This window comes from Pipistrellus hanaki (assembly GCF_964339955.1).
Source record: "Pipistrellus hanaki genome assembly, chromosome: 3".
NCBI classification, from domain to species: domain Eukaryota; kingdom Metazoa; phylum Chordata; class Mammalia; order Chiroptera; family Vespertilionidae; genus Pipistrellus; species Pipistrellus hanaki.
The window spans coordinates 186,565,859-186,584,299 of NC_140505.1; the positions used below are offsets into that span (position 1 = coordinate 186,565,859).

The window sequence follows — 18,441 nt, forward strand, 5'->3', positions numbered from 1 at the left end:
CCCATCCATTGTATTGTATTGCTCTCTTGCTATCTGAGGAACAAAATAAGGATAGGATTATGAAATGAGGTGAAAGAGGAGTGGAGTTCAGAGGCATTAGCTGGGCTAAAGTTGAACTTGCCCCATTGGTGACCAGGGTGGAGTGGGTATGCCCTCTGATATTCTCCTGGGCATTAATCTAAGTTTCCTTGTAAGACCTTTACAGGCACTCACACCCAGACTGACAGCGCACTTAAGGTGGTGGTTTGTTAAAATTAAGGAGTAGCTTTGGAAGTATTTGAAGATGTAAGATATTATGTAGACCAGGGTGGTTAATAAGTCAAACATTTGACTCATGTATTAAAACAAAAATTACTATAGAACCAATGACACATTATAATTATAACCTGAAAATTATCTGTTCTTTGCCACTTTACATACTATAACAACCCACACCTGATGCTTAAAACTGCTTAGAGAGCTCCCCACACACATCATCCCAGATTGCCCCACCCACAAAGGCCTCATCTGCCCTCCGCCATCTTTTCCCTTTAGGTTCCAACATGTTTCAAAGCTCAATTTACTATCTGGGTTCTTCTATTATTTACTCAATATGGAGCTACCTGCTGCGCAGACCGAGAGTTGGATCCTGGCACCACAGAACACAGCCTAGTGCAGTCAATGGTTACCAAATGCTATGAACAAAATGTGTACGGTGCTATGGAGAAGTATAAGGTGAACGGACTTAGATTGGGGGTCCAGAGGCATCTGAGGAAATATTTAGCTGAGGTCTGAAGTATGAAGAGTTAGCTGAGCAAGACGGAGCGAGCACTGGAGAGGGATGAACAGCACTGAGGGAAGGAGAGCAGCAGCTTCAGGAACCGAAAGGAGCCCGTGGCTGGAGTGCAGGGAACAGGTGAGATGGCTAGGGACCAGACGGGAAGCCTTAAAGATATCTTTAGCCCTGTGACCATGACCTTCCCCTAGCTTTCCCGACATGCCCCCAAGCCGTGCTAAGAACCCTTCCTTTGTGCATCTGGGGGATTATACTAGACTGTTTCTGGCAGGCTCCTTTATTAAATTCTTGAAGGCAGAGATAATCTTAATTTTGGATGCTCAATATATCACAAATAAGAGTTTTTTGTTAATCCAAACCAAAGAAGTCAGAAGACTCATTTCCTTCCTTAATTTTGCCACCATGTTGTAGCACAACCTCTGGTCGTGCAACCTTTTCCAGATCAGGGGTGTCCAAAGGCCTGACTAGAGGTTGCAAATTATGAATGTGCCTCCTCAGAGCAACTTGCTTATCATCTCTAGTGGGATAGAGTCCAGACAGCTGAGTTAGGTCAAGTATGTCTGAACTTGCCCTTAGTCTGTTATTATTTTTATATGTTGTTTATTTTAAAAAATCCTTAATGTGAGTATATATGCATTTCATGAAACACATCCACTAAGTTCAGTTCTCCTAACGCATCAATTTGAACACATTTTGTTACATTCCCTTCTCCATTATTGGAAGCTATTCAGTTCAAAATTAAAGTTGGACAGGAAGAAAAAATAGTTTCTAAAAATGACTTTGGTTCACCTATAATGAAAGGCATGAATAGTTTTGAATTTCTTCAAGCAGTAGTAAGATCATGAGGTGCTCAATGAATCCCAACACTTCTACTCTGAATCACAGATTCCTGGGTGACTAAAATAAATTCCAAGAGTTAAACTTAAATTGGATGGTGATCAGCTACCAGAAAATAAACACCTACTTTATTAATACAATAGCAACAGAAAGGGTTTCCAATTTCTTAAAACATGAACCAGCACCACCTGGCTGGTGTTACAAGATTAAATGCCCAAATTTATGGTTCCGAGAGCTTCCTACCCCACTGCTGATGTTTCATCAAAGACAACTGCCATCAGAGCTGCTGTAAGACCACGGGTCGTTTCATAGTCAAAAGATCGCCGAAATGATATTTCTGTTTGAGAAGCGCTTGGTGTAGAGAGAACTTGTCAATGTGAAAGTCTTGCTTCTTCAATTCAAGAAAAACCATGACCTAATCTACCATTTTTTCTGATTTAGTCTGCCAAGCTCCCTGTGAAGAATCCTTTTCCCTTTCTACCACCTGATCTGGGTGAGAGGAGAGGGCAGGGTGGAGGTGCCAGCGTGCTAACAGGCGATTCGGGCAATGTGCTGCACCCGCTCCCTTTCTGTTGGCAGTCGTAGGCGTCTTTTCTGGCAGCGGCAGCAGCTTGACGAGGGGAGAAAGAGGTCACCCACCAATCACCTCTTCTTGAAGCCGTATTTTTTTCGTTCATAGAAGAGATCTGTCTTAGAGCTCCCCAAATTGACAATCTTTGGGCAACCATCTCTCTGGAAAACAGAAGAATAGAGAAATTATTAAAAGTCCTATATTGAGAGGGATTTAACATAAAAATAACTTTTGGATTAGTGGTTCAGCCATTCATTTTGCTATTTTAGTTATCCTATTCGATCAATTGTCAAGAACTTACTAAGCACCTAGAATGTGACAGGGCCTGTTGACCCTCAATCTAGTGGTCTGCACTTACAATGGTGGGTTCTTAGACTACTTCTGTAGTTAAATCTATGATATAGTTGAGGTAGAATCTAAAACTCTTAAAATGTCCAAAGGGTTTTCTTCTAGTGAAACATAAGATAAGGAATAATCACGTACAGAACAAGCTCTCTGGTTCTCTTCCACTATCCCCCCAAAAAAGAGTGAATATGACCAGCTGATGTGGTTCAGTGATTGAGCATCGACCCATGAACCCAAGAGGTCACTAGTTTGACTCCCAGTCAGGGCACATGCCCAGGTTGCGGGCTTCAGGAATCAGCCAATTGATCAATGATTCTCTGTCATCATCGATGTTTCTATCTATCACTCTTCCTCTCTCTATAAAAATCAATAAAAACATTAAAAAAAAAAAAAAAAAGAATACCACCAAGGAAAAAAGTCTAAAGCCTATTAGGAAATAATACCTTCCTTTTAAACATCACAGAATACTGGTGCCGACAGCCCCTGCTCTGATTGGCAATGACATGCCCCCTGGGCACTCTGTGAGCCTGAGTGGTTTCGGCAAAGCCGCTGGAAGCTGTGCTCTGCAGCAGTGATGACTCCATTAGTTGATCTGGAATGATGGGGGGGAAACTGGGGGAGTTGCTCCTGGAAAAAACCTTCACAGATTTCATGATTTTATTTTATCCATGTCAAAGGTTATTGCTTCCTGTGACATTGGGCTACAAAATGAATCAATGAGGTCCTTAGACATCTCATTTCTAATCCAGCTGATTTCTTTTTCCAGGGACTAATATCAACACTACAAAAATATCTGAAAACACACAAAGCCAACACTAACATTTCGTTATTTTCTGGAAAATATATACCATGCATTACATTGAGAACTGCCATCTGTGGAGTTTGGTGTGCTGTGGAGTTTGGTGCCCAGCCCCATCAGTGGTTTGCTGGATGAGCTCAGTAAGCTATGTCCTCTGTATTGAAAGTTCTCATTCAAATGAGGGGCTGCAGCCTTTTCCTGGCTAACAGTAGCCTCACATTAGAACACCACAGTGCTCTGAGACCTTGAGAGATGCTATGACATTTTGTGGAATGACGATAACCTGTTTAGGCTTATTGTGCCACACTGATTTGTGTAACTGTGGGCAAGCCACTTCTTTTGGTCTCATATTCCTCAACTGTAAAGTAGACTGGTTAACGTTTACAAACTTGTACTTATCTAGTGCTAGTCCTGAGAGGCGCCACACCAATGTGTGCAGTTCCATTCTCACTCAGAGCCTAGGTTAAGCGGTGGGTTCTGGAGCGAGGCTACCTGAATTTTGGTAAGTTATTGACCTCCCAGTTTAGTCAAATATAAAACTCTGTTTAGTACATAAAATTATTGCAATGGTAAAACCTACCCCCTAGAATCAAGAATCAGTAAATACACTTAGAACAATGCCCGGCATATAGTCAACTCTTAGTAAGTTATAAGAAGTTGCCAAACACACACACACACACACACACACCTTAGATATTTTATGAAGATAGGACTACATATATACTTTTAATATATTTTATTGATTTTTTTACAGAGAGGAGGGAGAAGAATAGAGAGTTAGAAACATCAATGAGAGCTGAAACCGGTTTGGCTCAGTGGATAGAGCGTTGGCCTGTGGACTGAAAGGTCCCAGGTTCGATTCCAGTCAAGGGTATGTGCCTTGACTGCAGGTACATCCCCAGTAGGGAGTGTGCAGGAGGCAGCTGATCGATGTTTCTAACTATCTCTTTCCCTTCCTCTCTGTAAAAAATCAATAAAATATATCTAAAAAAAGAAAGAAACATTGATGAGAGAGAAACATCAGTCCGCAGGCTGATGCTCTATCCACTAAGCCAAACCCTTCAGTCCGCAGGTCAACTCTATCCACTGAGTTAAACCAGCGAGAGCTCAAATCTATTTCTACGGCAGGAAAGCAAGCTACAAAAATTACCCTGTACCAGTGATGAAAACTCAGCCAGGACTTTCAAGTAAAACTTTAAAACTAACACTAATCATGTACCAAAATATAACGTACCAAAGGGAAAGATGTACAGAACTGAAATAAAGGAAAAGGCAACTTTAACTGCTCTGATGTTCATGGAAACGGGGAGAAGAAAACGGTAGAAATAGCAGGAGTGAAAGGCATCCTTAACCGCCCCAAGAACAATACAGTGAGATGGTACAGGTAAGTGCTTTGAGTTAGACCGTGCATCCTCAAAGGGGACAAAAACATCTTTGCCATTACAGTGGTTTCCTCTTTATGCAACAAAAATCTTATTCTTTAGTACTTAATTCCTCTTGTTAAAGGGAACACTTAACTTAAATTTTAACTTTTCTCCTGGGGGAGGGCAATAATGGAAAAAAAAAATAGTTGAGAAATACTGAGTTAGACAGACCTTGAGCCAAGTTGCCTAACACTTCTAACCCTTAATTTCCTCATCTATATCACACAGAAGTTTTGGGGAGAAAATGTTCAGCATAAAACAAACAAACAAACAAAACCAACAACAAAGGGGGCATCTATAATACTTTCAATAATAAAGTATTTAAAAATGTTATGCACTGTACCTGGCACATAGCAAGCACACCATAAATATGAGTTATTTGGTTTTCTGGTTAGGACAGCTGAGAAAATGGTAAGTGAAAGGAGGAGAATCAAGATGATACTGCATTAGAAGAAACTACAAATTACTCTGACAGCAACACCCACAGCTACTATCCCTGACTGCTGAGCATGCTTAAAGCTTTGAAAAATTAGATAGAACACCCAGCTCAGTTTATTGGTGTAACTCCCTTAAAAATGATGCAAGGTGCATAAAGAGAACTATAATGAGGATTAAATTTAACTTTCTCCTTGGGTTGTGGGAAAATTTCTGCATAGGAAAGTCTTGGGCACTTAATCTACGTGGCGATCTGTAAGGCTGAGAGGCTGGATCGTGTCACTCGGCTGCTTTGGCTCCTTGGAAACAATGTGAGCTGGGCGTCATCTCAGGTATCCCCAGAACATTCTTGTATAATGTGGAGCAGGGAAGTGACGTCTAGGATAATGCTCAGGGACAGAATGAGGCCTGAGGACTGCAAGGTATCAGGTCACACACCACGTGCAGGCGAGTCAGAGCAATTTACATTGACTCAGCACTCTCTGGTTGCAAGTTTATGCCAACCACTCTAGCAACACCATGAAAAATTTCAAGAAAATAATGGAATCTTTAGCTAGTTTAAGATGACTTGTACTTTCCTCTTCACTGCTGTTGTCATAACATGGTTTCACCACTTGTAAACTATAATTACCCAAGGCCTACTATGTACCAATCTGTAGGGGAACACCTATGGATGACTTACAGGGATAGCACCAAAAATGTGCCCCACCCTTACCTGGCAGGCACTGTACCAAGAAGTGGGCAAAATGAGATACAAATACACAAGCCAAGGTCCTTTCGCTGAAGGAGTGGAGCCTAGGTGGTGGGTCAGAGCACCAGGACATGATGTGACAGCCAAAGGCACTTATGGAATTACTTTTGTCATCTTTTATCAATGACCCTTCCTATCTCCCTAAATAATAGAAGACTTAATTAAGTAATAAACAGTCTTATCTGGCCTGACATGTCACACTTACTGGGGGTAGACAGGATCTACATACCAAGACTGATGAGGTGGCAAGGCTGTTTCTCAACACAGGCACATCCTACTGAAAAGACTTACAAAAGGACAGCCTGGGGAATGGGGACACTACAAAGTTTAGTCAGATGGTCTGGGTTTGCCCCTTATTAGATGGTTGAGGGACTGTAAAGTGGGGATAATAGTAATTCCTACTTAACAAAGCTATTGTGAATAAGGGAGAAAACATCTATAAACTACTCTTTGCTCATGGGAATATTAAGAATTATACATATTTTTTGCTTTACCCTAGGTTAGGTAACCAGATACCTTCTATTAGCCTCTTGTATCACATTTCCTTTTATTCTGTCATAAGAAGAAAATAAGCAGATTCTGGAATTTCCTTCCCAAGAAGTCTGCTAAAGAAAATCAGTAGCCGGGACCGGTTTAGCTCAATGGATAGAGCGTCGGCTTGGGGACTGAAGGGACCCGGGTTCGATTCCGGTCAAGGGCATGTACCTTGGTTGCGGGCATATCCCCAGTAGGGGGTGTGCAAGAGGCAACTGATTGATGACTCTCTCTCATCGATGTTTCTAACTCTCTATCTCTCTCCCTTCCTCTCTGTACAAAATCAATAAAATATATTTTAAAAAAAAGGAAAGAAAATCAGTAAAACTAATCCTGGCTGGTTGCCAAGTGGTTAGAGCATTGGGCTGAACATGGAGAATGGTAAAGGGGGGGTGTTCTTGGGTTCAATTCCCGCTCAAAGGCAAGTTATCTGGGTTGCAGGTTTGATCCCCAGTGCCCAATGTGTCTCTCTCACATTAACGTTTCTCTCTAGCTCTCCCTCTTCCTTCCACTCTCTAAAAATCAATGGAAAAAATCCTCAAGTGAGGATTAACAAAGAAAAAAACCTGTAAAACTCACCCTTACTATAGATCTATAAGCCCTCTATCTTGCATTTGATCCAAGGAGTTAAAATAGCTAGCCTCTGCCACCACACAATGTCAAGGGCCAAAACAGAATCACATTTCCACATTATCAAACCAAAGAAATTCTTTAACCTCGTAAAGCTGAAATCAACTTGAATTGTCCCCAATTCAAATGTCACTACCTCCACCCAAGCAGTTCTTAATGATAGCAAAGAGAATTACTGAGTGGCTATTACACGCCATGCACTCTGCTAGGACTTACAAAACGCAGGGTGTTGTTCCTGAATAAAAATAACCAGAGACATCAAAGGAACAGAGCGAGGGCTCTCCAAATTGCTGGTGTTGACAAACATTTGCTTCTCTTGCATTTTTACCCTTGATGGAAAATAACTGCCTTTTATCGGACTACACCCAGTTGGCTCACAGAATTTGAAGAAATTATAGCCTAGGTGACTAGCTGAACATAGTAATCTCAGCAGACTGTAGAAGTTTGCAATAGTTGGCAAAGCTTTATTTTTTAATGTCTTTATTTAATGTCTTTAATGTCTTCAGGGAGAGGGAGAGAGAAAAATATTCATAGTCTGCCTCCAGCACAATTCCTACTGGGAATTGAGCGGTAACCTGGGCACGTGCCCTGACCAGAAATCAAACCAGAGACCTCCTGGTGCATGGGATGAAGATCAACCAACTGAGCCACACTGGCCAAGTGGCAAAGTGCTTTTAGATAAAAGATCAGATGCAAAACTTAGAATCCACTCACATCCTTCTCCTGGATGGTGCACTCCTTACAATAATAGGCGTCTGAGACTCCGGGGCCTCCACAGATCACACAGCGCCCCTGATAGGAGCCGTAGTTACACTCATCACATATGCGCACCAGGGTGCAGGGACGCACATAGGAGTCACAGATCACACACTTGCCGTCACCTGTGAGGAAAAGAGAACTGAGTTATGTCCACTTGCAATTCCTCGCCCTCCTCCTGTTTCGGGGAAAAACACTAGTCTCCTTAGACAGTGACTTTAGGGCCTTCTACTTTGGCATTACAAAACCTGACTTAGTGTTCATCTCAATCCCCACAACAGATAGGAAAAAGTTAATACCGGTAAGTAACAACTAAAGAGCTGAGAAGAGCATCTGGTAGATGGGAAGTCCATATAAATTATTGGCAAAAGCTGTGTGTTGGAGATGGGGGTCAAGCCACTTCCTATCCAAAGCTACAGATTTTCTCAAAGCCTAAACACGGCGTCTAAAATGTGGAAGGTGGAGTCGGCAGGTGGAGGCGGCCTTGGTTGCAGTGTTCACATGCTTCCAGGCACATCCGCCTAAAGCCCTCTTGCGGCTCCACAGAAACTGAGTGCGAGGGGTGGGGCGTGTGGGAGGGCGTCTTCCACTTACATTTTTCACAGAGTCTTCCGATGGCTGCAAGATCAAAGACGGTAAAGAGTACAATTAGAATCAAGATTCTGACGAAGAGTAGAAAAACATCCTCGAGTTTGGGGTGGGAATAGAAGCAGGGAATGCAAAGAGCGATTTCATCCACCTCAGCCTCACATTTCCCAAAGCCACACCTTCCTGAAGCCCCTCCCAGGCCCTGGACCAGGAGTTTCTCCGGACCCCACCCGGGCCACCCGCCCCCGGCGCCCCACGCGCTTCCCCGCCTTCTTTTCATTGGAGGCCAAAAACCTGCGCGCTCCTACGCTACCCGCCGAAGGCGGGAAACGTGGCGCCTCCGAGGCACGACCTGGGGGAGAGATGGAACCCTGACTCCCCAACTCCTAACACTGCCCCCACCCAGGGAACCGCGGCCATGGAAGCTGTCTCACCAACACCAGCCTGCTTGCGACAAAAAATCAAGTCCGGATGGTGTTTAGCCATACTTCACGCTCTAGCCGGCCACCGGAAACTCCGGGAACTTCCGCCTGACCTTTAACCCCCATTGTTCCTGCCTCCTGGTCGCCGTGATTGGTCCTCCAGGCTTACGTCTGCGTTCGCAAGCCCCGCTCATTCTCGCGAGATCTTAGCCCTACGTTCCCAACGCTGGTTTCCGTTGTAGCGGCGGAGCCAAGTCCCGGCAGGCCTGTGAGTCCTTAACAAAATGTCTTTGCCCGATTTGGGTGGGAGAGACAACCTGAAGTACAAATAAGGAGTTTGCCCTTCGATAAGACGTCTTTGTCGGGTGTTTCTTTCTACAAATGTAGTTACGTGGTTTTTTCCCTCTTTCCGTTGGTTGCTCACACGGGAGCACCGCCCCCTGGGCTCGCGGGCTCTGGAGCCGCTGGAAGCCCCGCCTCCTCCGTGACGCCTCTTGCCTCAGGCCACGCCCCCTCCGGAGCCTTTAAATTCGCCGCGTGGCACGTCACTTTCACGCGACCTCATCTTTGTCAGTGCACAAAATGGCGCCTTACAGCCTCCTGGTGACCCGGCTGCAGGTGAGCGAGCTCGGGGCCCCTGGGTTCACGGGGGCGGAGTGCCTTCCAGCCTGCCTGTGGCTGTGGGCGCGGCGGTACCAGGCAGGCCCGGCTGGCGGTGACGTTTTGTTTACCTGTCACGGCCGTGGGCCCGCGCGGCCCGTGCTCCAGTGCCCGAGGTCAGGGCGTCCCCGCTCCGTCAGCGCTGCAGCCCTGCCCCCGTCCCGCGGGAAGTGTGGGTGGAAGTCGTGGCGGCCGGGTAAAGGATAAAGACACTTCTTGTTGAGGACGGCACTCTCTTTCCCCGTAGGGTTTCCTTCTGTCCCTCAAGGTGAGGACAAGGTGACTGGGGGGTACGGGCGCCGTTGAGCCCGCTAGGCCCAGAGCTTGAAGGCCACATTCTCATCTCTCAACGGCAGGGACTCGCTAGCTAGGTGCCTTCATAGTTGCCAGGTCTGGAGTCTGGAGGAGAAACTAGTGTCCTGTTCCATCTCTGAGGATTCTGTGGGATACATGACCAAGAATGAAAGTGTGTGTGTGTGTGTGTGTGTGTGTGTGTAGGTGTCTTCAGTCCCCAGACGTAGTAAATAGTAATAACCATAATCTCTTACGTTTGCACAACATTGCTAGATTGTTTTAATTGCTGATCATATTTTATCATTATCTGGTGAAATGATTACTCTCATTCGATAAGGAAGGAAATTGCTAGAAAGTAGGTGAAAGTTACTGCTGTCACCGAAGTGGCCTGAGCCTCTTGCCCTCTAGCCCCTCTGGCTTCTAGCCCCTCTGTCCTCCTTGTTCATGTCAGCGTGTCCTCACAGAACTTTCTGAGCCACAGAGCGACTTTTGAGCTAACATTTGTATTTTTTGAGAGCACCAGAATGGAGTATTTTGAGGTTGCAGTTAGTTGCTTTTCAGCTACTAGATGAAAGGGTAAGGAGACTCAACAGTTTGACCTTGACTCGCCTGTTATGAACCATCTAGAAAACCTACTGTAACTGCCAGAAGGGCTTTTCTCTTCTAACATGACAGCCCTAGGAAGGTGTATACATAATGTTTCAATGCCTAGCATATATTTTGTTAATGAAAATTAAGCAGGTATTTGTAAACATTCTCAGAAAATCTTTTAACTCTGTGAATCTACCTTGAATCAAGTAGTACAACTCTGATTTTAAAAAGAAATTGTTACATGCTGTCCTCAACAAACATTATGCTACTAGAAGTTTTTTTGTTGTTTTGTTTTAATCATTTTGCTTAAATTTAAACCATATGTTTAAATCATTCATCTTAAAAATACTTCTGACCTCTCAATTCTGGGCAAAGACAAGGGATTTTCCCTAATTACCACGTCAGATCTTTTGATTCTCCAGGTTAACACTGTGGAAATGCTGTAGTTTCTTCCTGATCCTGATCTCCCAAGATATAATGAAGTCTGGAAAGATAATTTAAGAAAAATGATTACAGACTTATGGAGCTTGGAAGAAAGGACTAATGTCATAGTATTTTTTTAACTGAAAAGGGATTTGGAAAGCATGAGTGTTAGATCAATGTAGAAAGAGATCTGGGCTAGAGTTTATAGTCTACCCTGACACTGTGACCTTGAACAAGTTACTTCTGTATCCTGGTTTCTTCATCTGTCATTTGGCTCCCATTCAGATTATGATGATTGTTATAAAGTCATGAGACAGTTTATGATCATCATGCAGTCCAACTTCCTCTTCTACAGATAGACAAAATCCAAGACCTTGAGAGCCTGAGTGATTTCCAGGGACAGAGTCAGGATTAAAATTCAGGTCTGTTCACTAAGATGGATGAGCAACATTATGCCACGTTACCTCCTAATAGCCAGGCTGTGTTAAGTAATGGCCAAATGGCCAGCTATCACTGTCCTCGGAGACCTTGTAAATTTTCCTCTTTTGTGTTTAGCTCCATTGGAGATGTGATGGAACTACCTTGGTTGTCATGTCTGCAGAACTTTATCTATACATTAAATATTGTCCTACCTCATTCACCACACATGCATTATATGAGCACCATGGCTTGCTTCAGATACAATGATAAGCAAAGGGCAGACAATTCCTGTCCTCATGGAGTTTCCACTTTATTATAATGTATTCTACTTCAGAGAACCTTGGAGGTCTTTCTCAGCCAAAATATTTTTCTTCTGCCTTTGACTGGACCAAAGGTGAAGGTAGATAATAGAATGACGGCAATTATAGTACCACTAGCTAACATTTACCTTACTGTGTACCAGTAATCTCACATGACCCTGTCAGATAAGGCAAACCTATTCGCCCTGTCTTATCGATGAAGAAACAGGATTAGAGCAGAAGCATAATGTAATGGCTAAGAGCATGGATTCTTACATCACACTACCGTATTTGAGTGCTGGCTCCAATACTCCGGGCACATTACTGCACCTCTCTATGCCTATTTCTTCACCTGTAAGATACAGATAATAATAGTACTTCAGACTCATCTAGTAGTCATACTATAGTTGCACAGTATTTAGAACCCTGCCTGCATGTAGTAAGTGTTATTAAGTAAAATAAACTTGTCTAGGGCCTTATCACTAGCAGATGTCATTTGAATTAGCACCTTTCTGTTCCAAAGCCTGAGGTCCCAGCCACTGCACTATTCTGCTTTCTGTTGGCATCAAGATTCAGCCTGTTGGCAGTAAGATGGCGGCGGCGGCCCGGCTGGTATGGGGAGCTGCGGCCCATGCAGGTGATTGTGCAGGCGATTATATGATGTGATGAATCCATACACCATTAAGAAACAGCCTCTGCATCAGTTTGTACACTTATCCCACTATCTGCAACCTTATGTAACACAGTGAGACACATGTTTATTCAAACACAAGATACCCCAAACCCCAACAGGTTAAAATTTATTCCAGGAAAGCCAGTTCTTAGGACAGGAACCATGGATTTCCTCCATCAGCTACAGCATTTCGCTCCCCTCTGGCTAGACAATTATTTAGGACTGAAGGAGTAAAAAGTGTCTTTTTTGGACCAGATTTCATCACTGTCACAAAGAAAAGTGATGAGTTAGACTGGAATTTACTGAAACCAGATATGTATGCACCAGGCATGGATTTCTTTGCATCTGGCTTACCCTCAGCCACCGGGGAAACATCTTCGGGAGAAGCAGGATCTGAGGAAGAGGATGGCAGTGATTAAAGAACTGTTAGATACAAGAACACAGCCGCTGCAGGAAGCTGGAGGAGATGTAATACAGAAGGGCCTGGAAGATGGTGTTGTACAGCTGACGCTCCAAGGTTCCTGTACCAGCTGCGCTAGTTCAATCATTACTCTGGAAAATGGAATTCAGAACATGCTGCAGTTTTATATTCCAGAAGCAGAAGGCGTAGAACAAGTTATGGAAGAGGAATAAATGAAAAAGAAACAAATTCACCTTAAAATATTTTGAGTTTTCTTTGGGCCCAGCAATCTTATTGATACTATATCCCTTGCTTTTATTATTAACTGTTAAAGAACTTCAGATTAAAAATATGCTCTTCAGAGAATGATAAAAAAATAAAAAAAGATTCAGCCTGTTGCCCAGGGTACCATTAATGCTCCAGAAGCTGAGAACAGTGCTCTATCATTTGACTGTACCTGCTACCAGGTAGTAAAATTAGAAGTAAAGAAAATGGAGGTGAAATTCTTGAAAATCCACATTTACTTTCTGTCTTTTAAAAATTTACTTTTCTGTAAAGGGCTGTGGGTGGTAAATAAAAGGAGTTGGGAATTTGCAAATACATTTCTGAGGTCTTTGGTTTTGCCTTGAGGTTTGGGGGTACTGAGTTCTCATGCGGTTTTGGGATGCCGTGTCACCTCTGTCTGTAAATCTGAGATGGCGGCTAGCCGCAGAGACCTGCCGTTTGGCAGAATTTACAAGTGCCTCTGTAAAGCACCATGTAGGTTTCATGTTCACTGTAGTGTCTTCTCAGATGTCCTATAGTCAGCTGTCAATTTGAATTGAGTGAATGAATGATTGGCTGGATGAGTAAACAAACTTCCAATGTCAAATTTGGGAGAGAGAGTAAAATCCCTGTCTTGAAGACCAGGGGAGCATACCACTGCCTTTAGGACCACCTGTTCCCAAAACATTTATTGAAAGTTTGCTGGGTGCTTAGTGCTGTTCTAAACATTGGGAGTGCAGTAGTGAACAGCATGGTGGGACTTGTACTGTAGTTCTGGAGAGACAGAAGAGGAACAGCTAGACAAATACAATTTGTCGTCTAAGTGCTGAAAGGAAGATAGAATAGAATAGTGTGGTAGAGGTAGGGGTGGGGATGTGGCATGGCTTTCACCGGAGAAGCTGGGGAAGGCCTCTCAAAAGAGGTGCCATTTGAGCTGATACTTCAATGAAAAGAAGTCAGCATTTTGGGAGCAGAGACTTCAAGGAGAAGGTGCAGTGTACAGAGCACCTGAGGTAGGTATGAGCTTAATGTGTTGAGGATAAAAAATAAGGCCAGTGGTTGCTATGCTGAGAGGAAAGGAAGGTCCAGGCAAGAGGTAGCAGCCAGAGTAGGCTCTCCTAAGGATTTTGAGTTTTACTCTTAAGTGTAATGAAGCTTTTCAGCTGTGGAGCAACAGGATGTGATTTATGGTTGAGAAAAATCCTGCTGCTGCTGCTTGGGTGATGGACCACAGGGAGACAAAAGAGGAGGGGGGAGACTAGTGTGGCTGATGGAATGAACCAGGGAGTGGTGAAGGTGTCGGGGACTCTGGTTCTGGTAGTGGATGTATTTTGGAGGCACATGGGTTGAATGCAGAGTGTGAGGTATAGGGATAATTGAGGATGACTCCTAGGTTTGGGGCTTGAGCAGTCCAGGGATGGATGAACTTGAACTCAGTAGTCATGTGTTTGCACAGCACTTGTAAAACTTAGGTGTGAGCCGAAGCTCATTTATAAATTCTTGATCTTTTTATCAGCTCTCAGCAAGTTACCTGTATTTTACAGGTAAGGACGCTGGATAGGCCCAAGGGTCTTTCCCTAGGGTCCCTCACTTGAGTACGAGCATCAGGGATGGGGTGAGCCTTGTTCTGTCTCAGGTCTTACTCTGGTACCTGGTGTCTCTCAGAGGGCCATCTGGGAAGTATTTTAAATGAGTGTTGCCCTGGCCAGTGTGGCTCAGTTGGTTGGGCGTTGTCCTGTGCCTGGAAAGGTCACCGCTTTGATTCCCGTGTAGGTCTCTGCTTGGGTTTCTGGCTCGATCCCCGGGTGCAGGAGGCAGCTGATTGATGTTCCATTCTCACATTGCAGTTTCTCTTTCTCCCGCTCCCTCTTTCTCAAAAAAAACACACAAAACACACACACACACACACACACACACACACACAAAAAAAAATATTTTTAAATGAGTGTTAATGCGCCCGCCTGGCATGGCTCAGTGATGGAATGTCGACCTATGAACCAGGAGGTCACACACAGTTCAGTTCCTGGTCAGGGCATATGCCCGGGTTGGGGGCTCAATCCCCAGTGTGAGGCGCACAGAAGGTAGCCGATCCATGATTCTCTCCCATCATTGATGTTTCTATCCCTCTCCTCCCTTCCTCTCTGAAATCAATAAAAAAAAAATACTTTAAAAAAATGAGTGTTGCTGAAACCGGTTTGGCTCAATGGATAGAGCGTCGGCTTGGGGACTGAAAGGTCCCGGGTTCGATTCCGGTCAAGGGCATGTACCTTGGTTGCGGGCATATCCCCAGTAGGGGGTGTGCAAGAGGCAGCTGATCGATGACTCTCATCGATGTTTCTAACTATCTCTCTCCCTTCCTCTCTGTACAAAATCAATAAAATATATTAAAAAAAAAAAATGAGTGTTAATGCTTCATTGGCCCCAGCTTTGTTTGACCCATCTGCTTTGGAAGCCAACCGGTGTGACTCAGTGGATAGAGTGTCGGCCTGCAGACTCAAGGGTCCCAGGTTTGATTCTGGTCAAGGGCATGTACCTTGGTTGCAGGCACATACCCAGTGGGGAGTGTGCAGGAGGCAGCTGATCGATGTTTCTCTTTCTTCGATGTTTCTAACTCTATCCCTCTCCCTTCCCTCTCTGTAAAAAAATCAATAAAATAAATTTTTAAAAAGTAAGCTTAAAAAAAAAATCCTTTAACCCCTGCCCCCAATTCAGTGTTGGGCTCCTTCACCGTCTGCTGGATATTTGTGGTGTTCCTGTTGTTTTTGTCCACTGAGAGCTACAGAGCTGGTTGAAGACAGGGCTTTGCCTGTGAAAGCTTACATGCATGCTGGCGAGGAAGAGCGCCCTCGGGAGCCGTAGTAAATACACTGGCTGAAGTGAGTGGGGGCACTGCATGCCGGGAGGGGCGTGCTCCCACTGGACCACCCTGCACCGTGGCAGTTGCCCTGGCACATTTAGTCAGGCCAGTCACTGAGCTAGATCTGGTTTTACAAACACTGCCTGTTTGTCCCTCACAGCCACCCTGAGAAGTAGGTGTCTTTAGCCTGTTTTCAAGATTTAGAGACTGAGGCCCAGGAAGGTTATAGTTGTCTGAGGTCACAGCCACCATAACACAGCCAGGTTTTGAATGCAGATCTGTTTGGCTGCAGAATGCAGGCTTTCTACCGCTCAACCATACTTTCCCCAGAGTCCCCCCTGGGAAATGAAACTAGACGTCTGTGGAGCAGGCTAAATAGAGGGGACACAGTTCGGTTGGCTCCGTGCTCTGTTTGAATGTCTGTCTATTTGGGGCCATGGATGCCTCTGCTCTAAATACCTGCAAAGCCTGAGAAGGGGAGGCTAAGCTGTGGCTGCCTCCGGAGCTCCAGACAGTGTGTTGGTGCAGAGCTGCTGCCTGGGGCCGGAGTGGGCTGGGGGTTTGCATGCTCTTCACGGTGCCTGCAGTTCGCTGACGCCAGCGGCACAGGAGAACTATGAATCTATCCACTGATTCCCTAAGGAACCCCTGCTGCCTCGGAGCCCGTGAGAGGCTGAGACTCGGAGAGACACTCTCCCTGTCCCCTTTCCAAGTCTCTGGAAAGGACAGCCTGGGCTTTTGTGCCTGCCAGTTGCATAGCAACCAAGCTAGCTCATTGCCTCCTGGCGGGAGGGGATTGTTTCACTTTGGGTTCTTAGGCGAGGTGCCAGGTATCGCCTGCCAAGGGTGGGAGAGAGAGTTTGAAACAGCGGGGGTGTGGGAATACGCTTTCTCTTAGGAAGGTGTTGACTGACATGCATTCCTGTGTTGTCCACCTCGACGGTGCCCACCCGGCTCCCCTGCCAGGCAGCAGCTGCTCCAAGCTGTGTGCCTGCAGGGTCATATGCTACCCAAGACCTGGAGGTCATCCTGCTGGTAAAATGGGCTGCCTCCTAGGGAGTGCAGTCCCCACCACTGGACAAGGCCTGCTTAGGCTGGGTGATGCCCGTGCTGGCATTCAAGGATAGAAAGACAAACAAGACGTTTTCAGTCCCATTTCCATTCTGAGATGTGCCGTGCTGGTGTGTATGCCCTGCTGCGGGGCTTCTGGAGTTGGTTGTGGGTGAGGAGAGTACAAGGCAGGTGGGAACAGCAGCCTTCTCTCCATGCCAGTCCCCGGAGGCAACCCCGCCAGGAGTTTTGTATGTATTATTCCAGGCTGTTTTCTCTGTATTTCCAAGCCACACATTCTTTCCGCTCTTCACAAAGTCTCTGCTCTCCTATCCCCGTTTCACAGAAGAAGAGGAAACTGAGGCACAGCGAGGTGAAGAGACGTGTCTCAGGTTCCACAGCTGGGGGAGCTGAGGTTCTAAACCAGATGCATCCAGCGCTAGAGTGGATGCCCTTTCTGTCACTTGGCACTGGGTGCCGTGTTTCTCCCATGGCACTGGGCAGGTCAGATGTGGCTGTGACTTGTCTCTTACAGAAGCAGCTGCCTCCAGAGACCAGGCGGCCTGCAGGAGCCCCGCTTGTTAGAACAGCGTGCTTGCTCTGGGTGCGAGTGACGCTGACACGTTCCCTAAGGCAGTGCTGGATGGACAGAAGGTCAGACCGGCCCAGCCTGGCTGGCTTCCTGCCTGAGAAGCTGTCAGTCCCTTTGGTTTGGACTGTTCTCTGGATACAAGTGATCCCAAGGGAAGACACCCGTCCCTTGAGAAGAGAGAGCAGCATGTCTGACCTTGGCCGGATGGGGGGCCAGCGTTCTGAGTGGGTGTGCACGTGACATGCCCCGGGTGGGCCTTTCCCATCTGCTTTTCTCCGAGCAGCACTGACGGCCTAGCACAGCCTCTGCCAAAGGCACTCCCTGCTTGAGTTTGAAAGCATTCAAGTCATTGCTCTGCCTTCATCCGTTATGTCACCAAGTATTTCATTGTCCTAGACTCTGAGTATACAGAGGTGACCAGAACAGACAAGTTTTCTGCCTTTGTGGAACTTACAATTTAGTGGAATTTACTTTCTCATCTGTCTGAGTCACCATTTTCTCATCTAAGCAAGGAACACAATGACCGGTAATAATCCCACTTGGCACAGTTGTTGGGAGGGTAACCTTGTGATCTTGCCTGGCACAGTTTCATTGTTTCTTTCATTTATTTTCCTTTCATTTCTGATCTAGCTCCCCAGTGGGGTCTACATTGAGTATGTTCCTTCCTTCAGAGCTTCTTCTGTGTCAGTAAATGTGGGATCAGCAGAGCCTTTGTTAATCCTTGGGGGCCCTAAAGATTTGTAACCCATCCAGCAAGGAAGGGGACCCTACAAGACCCGGGGTCACTCCGCCAGAGACACTGGGAGCCCACTGACCAGAGGCTGGAGATGCTGTTGGAGCCGCGGGAAGGGCTCCCAGCTGTGTGGCCTTGGGCAGCCACTGCCTCTGCACCTTCAGGGCGGTCAGGGAGGCTGAGCTCTTTACAGTGTCACTGGCACGGAGCAGGGGGCAGCTGGCATTTACTCCAAAAGAGATCTGAGGGCATATGGTTACTGGTCACCCTGATGGAGACTCCACCAAGTGTAAGATTAGGGAGCTGGTTTAGAGCAGA

The 18,441-nt window shown here is 45.6% G+C and overlaps 2 protein-coding genes and 1 pseudogene across 3 annotated transcripts in view; 2 read left to right on the plus strand and 1 right to left on the minus strand.

Annotated features, from left to right (window-relative positions):
• Positions 1-1,718: 1,718 nt before the first annotated feature.
• Positions 1,719-8,995, minus strand: PHF5A (PHD finger protein 5A). Its single transcript, XM_084879142.1, has 4 exons — positions 8,880-8,995; positions 8,452-8,475; positions 7,816-7,982; positions 1,719-2,344 (listed from the first exon to the last, which is right to left on the minus strand). The coding sequence occupies exons 1-4, from the start codon at positions 8,929-8,931 to the stop codon at positions 2,255-2,257; spliced, it is 333 nt and encodes a 110-aa protein (XP_084735268.1). The 5' UTR covers positions 8,932-8,995; the 3' UTR covers positions 1,719-2,254.
• A 104-nt stretch (positions 8,996-9,099) lies between these two features.
• ACO2 (aconitase 2) overlaps positions 9,100-18,441 on the plus strand; it is a 37,682-nt gene continuing 28,340 nt past the window's right edge. The window contains exon 1 of the mRNA XM_084879095.1: positions 9,100-9,485. Coding sequence (XP_084735221.1) covers positions 9,450-9,485 — 36 coding nt within the window. The 5' untranslated portion in view covers positions 9,100-9,449. The remainder of the gene's footprint in view (positions 9,486-18,441) is intronic.
• On the plus strand, positions 9,690-15,529 carry LOC311620104 (NFU1 iron-sulfur cluster scaffold homolog, mitochondrial-like; annotated as a pseudogene). The gene is made up of 3 exons (XR_014797045.1): positions 9,690-9,795; positions 12,555-15,069; positions 15,294-15,529. The product of XR_014797045.1 is annotated as an NFU1 iron-sulfur cluster scaffold homolog, mitochondrial-like (transcript).

Coding starts and splice junctions, on each gene's coding strand:
- PHF5A (XM_084879142.1), bottom strand. CDS start 8,931: ATGGCTAAACACCATCCGGACTTGATTTTTTGTCGCAAGCAGGCTGGT. Junction 7,983..8,451: donor CGGAAGACTCTGTGAAAAAT/GTAAGTGGAAGA, acceptor TTTTCCTCACAG/GTGACGGCAAGTGTGTGATC. Junction 2,345..7,815: donor GCACCATCCAGGAGAAGGAT/GTGAGTGGATTC, acceptor TCTGTTTTCCAG/AGAGATGGTTGCCCAAAGAT.